At 54.2% G+C, this 6000-nt stretch overlaps 1 protein-coding gene across 1 annotated transcript in view; it reads left to right on the forward strand.

The window, feature by feature from the left end:
• Sdk1 (sidekick cell adhesion molecule 1) overlaps positions 1-1466 on the forward strand; it is an 866268-nt gene extending 864802 nt beyond the window's left edge. Inside the window, exon 45 of the mRNA XM_076840017.1 lies at positions 739-1466. Coding sequence (XP_076696132.1) covers positions 739-990 — 252 coding nt within the window. The 3' untranslated portion in view covers positions 991-1466. The remainder of the gene's footprint in view (positions 1-738) is intronic.
• The last annotated feature ends 4534 nt before the right edge of the window (positions 1467-6000 follow it).

Raw genomic sequence — 6000 nt, forward strand, 5'->3', positions numbered from 1 at the left:
GAGGATCCTCCACCCTGCCTTGGCCTCCATCTTTTTAGCAATCCTTCCAATGACTTATGTCAACCCAGAAGACCACAGAATAGCTTGCTTGAAGACAGTGAACACAGAAAACATGGAGTAAATGTTCTTATGGACACTGCTGCCTTGTTTTATAAAGATAACAGTCACCCCTCAAGAGGACTGAGCCTCAGACTTCTCCGGATGCAGCTGTCCTGGGCAGGGTTAGGGGGTGGCCAGGTCTTCACCGCTGGGGGAGGGTACATGGAGATGTTGGGCAAATACGCTTTGGTGCAGTGGCAGTTCTGGCACCCCCACAGTCCTTCCAGTGGCCCCAGTGGCCTCCCTCTGAGCCTCCCCGGGGCACAAGGCTCCCTTCTCCCTGGTCCTTTCTCTTTGGCAGCCTACATCTTGGAAGCACAAAGGCCACGGCTTGGGGACTTTCCTGCCCTATTGCACCTCTGTGTTTTGCACCCTAAGGTCACAGGCAGATCCCAATGGGGTGTTGTGGGTGGCCATGTGGACCTCTTCCAGGGTGATATCTTGCCCAGGGCAGTGGGAGGAAGTGGAGAGGGCAGGAAGGAGGGACACCACCCCACACACTCCAGTGGTGTTGCTGTCCCTCCTCCTGGTCTCTGCCTGCTTCCTCCAAGCCCCTCTGCAGCCATCACCCCCACCCCACGTGGCTGTCCATCCCCGCTGCATCCCCTGCCCCTTTCTCACACTGTCCCTCTCCCCCAGGCCTCCGACTCGGACTACGAGGACCCGCTGCCCAAGCACTCCTTTGTCAACCACTACATGAGTGACCCTACCTACTACAACTCCTGGAAGCGGAGGCCCCCAGCAGCGCCACACAGGTACGAAGCGGTGGCAGGGGCCGAGGCGGGCCCGCACCTGCACACGGTCATCACCACGCAGAGCGCAGGCGGTGTGTACACGCCCGCAGGCCCCAGCGCCCGGGCCCCGCTCACCGGCTTCTCCTCCTTCGTTTGACATGGGCGCCTCCATCAGGGTAGAACCACCGTGGACCTTCCGGAGTCTATTTTTGTTAAGACAATCAACTCTGATAACTGAGCTGAAGTTTTTGTTTAAAAAAAAAAAAATTCTGATAAGCGATGATTTTACCTACAAGTGAACACTAGGTTCCACTTAGGAAGGTTTTTTTATGGCTTTTTGTAACATCGCTGCAGGAAGCAGGTTTCTTTGTTTTCTTTTCTTTTTAAGAGAAGGTATATCTCCCTGGTGCCCTGGTGTGGCACCGCCAGCCCCAGGCATCTCCATCCTCCAGGTCACCTGGGGAGGTGGGTCAGGGGCAGAAGAGCCGAGGGCCAGGGGAACAGAGCTCAGGCCTCTGTCTCTCTCTACCTCCTCTCCCAAGAACCAGCCAGCTCACGTTCTCCGTGTTAGGACACCTTCGGCCTCCTTGCTCACTCCTGGGGTATAGAGAGCAAACTGGGCTCCTGCTTGGTGACCCCCCGCCCCCCGTGTCTGAAATGCTCTCATTCTGCAGATTCTAGGCGAGGAATCAGCTTTAAGGTCTCAGCAATGGGCAGGTGATTGGGGGGTGGTGTCCCCTGGCCCCAATGTGGCTCAGCTGGGCACTCTGTCACTCCAGTGGTAAATTATTCTGAGGCTTTCCTTTCTCCCCTCCTTTCTTTCAAGCTGATAGTGCAGGAACAAGAAGCCCTTCCCCCGGCCCCAGGCTCTGGAAGCCCCTGAAGCCCATGGCAACTGGGTCTTTCCCGTGAACACACAGCACACGGCCAACCCTGCTGACCAAGAGTGAGGTGGCGTTGCAGAATTGCTTGTCGTGTAGGAAGTGTGCATTGTTAACCAGAGTATTTTTTAAATCTTTTTATCTTTTTTTAAAATATGTCACATGAAATGAATGCGTCTTTGCTGTCTCTGGGTGCCTTTTTATTAATATGTTCTGCTTTGTACATGGGAAAGACGAGAAGCGACAGTGTCTCCAAATAAAGCAAACCTGCTCTGAGAAACCGGGCCCCGAGTCGCCCCGTGTACCCCAGGCCACTCCAGGCACGTGGGAACAGTCGTTCCGTTCATCCTCCTGCCACCACGGGCTGCCCCCTGCTTCTGACCACCGGTGCTGCTGCCCTCCCCATCCAAGGCCAGCTTTAAGCCTTAACAGGTTTTTCTGGGAATTTTTTTTCTTTAATTGTCACTCGTTTGTCCTAATTTTTTTAAGCTAAATGAAAATAGTCTGAACTACTTTGGAAAATATAGAGTCCAGACCACAGCTGTGCCTCCAGCCATCCTTTGACTTTTCCAACAGCTGGCTCGGTTGCAGGTGGCCTCTCTCAGCCTGGGGCCCCATCTGGGTGTGACCAGAGCACTACTGGTTCCAACTGGCATGTGTTTCCTGGGGCTCCTGAGGGCCCCACATCCTCACTCCTGGGCAGAGTGCAGTGTACACAGGATTAGAGACTCTTCCTTCCACACCCCCCATGAACAGCAGGACAAGGTGGGACACTGTCCCCCCAGGGACCTCAGTGTGCTGAGAGTGCTGACCAGTTGGGCAGGTCCCTGGCCGGCGCCACAGGAAGTCGTCTCATGGCCATGTATAGAAAACATGGTCCCCACGTGGCCGTTTTCTCTCTAGCCCTCTGTGGGGCAGAGTGTAGATGTTGTCTTGATCCTCTGCTTTGAGGCTGCTGGGTGTGGCCCAGGAGACCAAGGAAAGTTTTGTGTGGGGTGAGAAACCCTTTTCAGTTTTTCCAAAATTTAGAGTGTGGAAAGTTCTCCCTCTCTCCTCTCTCCTTTGCTTTCTCCCTGCCTTCCTCCCTCTGCCCTCCCTTCCTCCCTCCCTTCCTTCCTTCCCTGTGCAGAAGGGGGAATATTCTAAACCAAAAATCCTAGATGCTCTGCCCAAAGCCACTTCTGCGTGAGAATCACCGCCCATAGTCCACTGGAGGGGCCACCTCAGTGGACAGAGCCACCTCCTTCCTCTTGCCCCAGAGAGGGTGAAGTGGACCGAGACCACATTCAACCACTTGAACTTCTTGGGAGAGAATGCTCCAGAGAACCAGCCCCTCGCTGCGCACTTCGCTTCCTTAAGCCATAAGGACACTGCTTTAATTAACGGGAAAAGTGTGGAGGACAATTTGGTCTGAGATGTGGCTTTGCTCTTGGGTTTTGTGACAACATGACACTTGTTTTAGGCTCATCTTTCCTGAATCCCCTCTACTTTCAGTGAGGTTTAAGGCTGCACTGACGCTGGGGCTGCTGATGGACAGTGGTCAGTTGCCGCAGTCACGCCTGTCACCACCAGGGACTGTGTCTCATGTGAGCCACCTGCACCAAAAAAGCAGGGTCTGACCTCCCAGAGCAACCTGTGCATTGAGAACTATCCATTCCTAATCGCTCATCTTTAGGGAGGGGAAAAAATTCACACAAGAGGAAAATGGACATTGGATCTAAATCTCAGTTCTGAGAATAAGCAAAAATTGTAACCAAGGGGCACAGCGGTTGTTCTCTGTCCTGTGGTGCTGAAAGGTGCATTTCACAGGTGCCTTGGTGGCAGTAGCCCTGTCTCCCCACAGAAGTCTCCAGTGCCCTTCCCTGTGTGGTTGGTGCACTTGGCACGGGAGGGGCTGTGCTCTGGTTGAAATGCATGGTTTGCACACAGGATCCCCTCTCCACCTCAGGTGCCAGGGCATAGGTGTCTGGAGAGGGACCCAGGGCTGAGCTGTAGTCTCCTCAGCCTCCTGTAGGGCACACTCTGAACCAGCTGGCCTGGACAGCCCTTCCTGCCCACCTTCCCTTCCTTGTCTTTCCCCCATTCACTTAAGGCGCACTTCATTCGATGCCCCAGTGAAAGAAGATGTGGGGCAGCAGGGTCTTTCCCACCGTGAGCCCCAGAGGGAGACAGAATCGCAGTGGGTGCCACATCAGGCACCCTGCAGCCCATGAGGGAGGTGCTCATTCTGCTAACTTCTTTGACTGCTGTGCTTGTCTGGATCACGGCTGGCCCAAAGCATGGTGTGGTGCCTGCGTAGCGGTTGCTAGCATGGTTTTTCGTTTGTACGTGTTCCTGCGCACTGTGAAGAGCACCTGGGTGACCTCAATCCGCCAGCACAGGGCCCAACCCGAGGTGAGGACGTGTGGAAACTCGTGAACAGAGCTGGTCTGCGCGGCTGCCTCCTTCAAGACTCACCTTCGGCTTGAGAAGAGCCTGGGGCAGTCCTGAGATTTTCCCTACAGCATTACCAGAAGTTGTGCTGAAAACTAGACCTCATTAAAAGAAAGAGAAATAACCCAACAACATGTAGGAAGGCAGAGAGAGGTGCTATGGGTACGATTTTTAATAAAAACGTTATTTTATTCCTTTAAGTGCTTGTGATTTTCTTCAAGTATTGATGAAATGACCCCTGGGCTCCTTAGGACTATCCCTGAGGCCTAAGGTTGTAAATGTGACCACTGAAGTTCAACCCAGATGCTGTTCTGAACCACACACATGCGCACACATGCTCACTTCCAGGACCCACCCCTGCTGAGAAGCAGGTGTGCAAGGGCCGCGGGCAGTGAGACTCCCCCAGCCGGATGAGGTCAGAGAAAGGCCTCAGAGCTCATGGGAGCATCCTGACCCATGGCAGCCAGAGCCTGCTCCCTGAGCCGCCCCTGAATGAACCAGAAGCCACCTAACTCACACACCCTGTGGTTGTGTCCCCAAAGACTTCAACAGGTGCCGGGGGCGGGGAGGGGAGAGAACAGCTCCTGACCAATCTTGGCCTTGTTGGGTGAAGGGAGCTTGAGGAAGATGGCTTCCCTGCAGCATCCAGTCTCCCAAGAGGGCCTCACGGGCTCAGGGCTGCTCTGAGGGAAACAGACAAGCGAGGCCACTTCTCTTCTCTACAGAAATGGGAGTTCAAAGACATCTGCCACCCTCGGACTTCTGGAAGCCACCGTGCCAGGGCCAATGGGAGAGGGTGAAGCTTCCCAGCATGTCCCTCACCTGCCCGTCTTAGGACCAGTTGGTCCTTAGCCCTGGTGTGTTTTAGCATGACCAGGAGCAGTTAGAACTCCCAAGGCCCAGGCCACGCCCAGACCAAGTGAGTCAGACTCTCTGGGCTTGGTCCCCTGGTGACTTCACTGCAGTTCAGGAAGCCAGGGGTTCAGAACAGGCAGCCAACTGCAGGGAGGAGGGGTCGCTGGAGGAAGAGGGTCCCCAGTTCCTGTCTTACCAGCCCTGCCCGTTAGCTCCAGACGCAGTCACTGCCACAGAGGAGCCGAGGTAAGAGCCCCTCATTTCTCTCTCTTTTCCCCACCACTGTCTGCCTGCACCATCCCCCATCATGCAAAATTAAAATTTGTCCATTTTCCATCATCTTCAGCATTTCAGAATTTGTAGCTGTCGTGTAAAAGGCAGGTGACAGTATTGAACGCATGCCACGTCCCGTGTTCTTTGCAGTTGTTAATCCATAGGTTTCCCAGCAGGGTGCCGTGAGGTAGGTGGGGTTGGGGGGCCCATTTTATAGATGAGGAAACCTACCCAAAGAGGGGATGCCACTGATCTCAGGGGAGCCAGCTGCAAGGGGCAGATCCAGACCCAAACCTGGGCAGGCGGGAGGGAGCTGCAGAGCCTGGTCCCTGGGTTCCTAACTGCCCCTCTATATTGTCCAAGAAGCTGTTGCTTTTGCCTAAGAGTTCCTCAGACACACAGACAGTTGCCTGGAGAAGGCACGTGCTGCTCCAGTATGTGATGGAGGACCTCCTCCATGGTCCTCGAGGAGAGGAATGCCTGATTTAAATTGGCATGGGTTGTGCAGAGCCTTGTAGCTATTATTATTATTATTATTATTATTTTAATGGAAAACCTTTTGAGGTGCAGCCGTTTGTTAGAGAGAAAGCCAGACCCCATTGTCTTGTTGGATGGCAGTTAGACAAGAGGACCTCCAGGAGAGGGACTTGACTTAGGTGAGCACTCCAGCAGGACTAGGGGAAGCATTGCAGGTGGGGTCTTAGTGTAGCCTCTGGGACTGACCA

The sequence above is a fragment of the Callospermophilus lateralis genome, chromosome 19, assembly GCF_048772815.1.
Source record: "Callospermophilus lateralis isolate mCalLat2 chromosome 19, mCalLat2.hap1, whole genome shotgun sequence".
NCBI lineage: Eukaryota > Metazoa > Chordata > Mammalia > Rodentia > Sciuridae > Callospermophilus > Callospermophilus lateralis.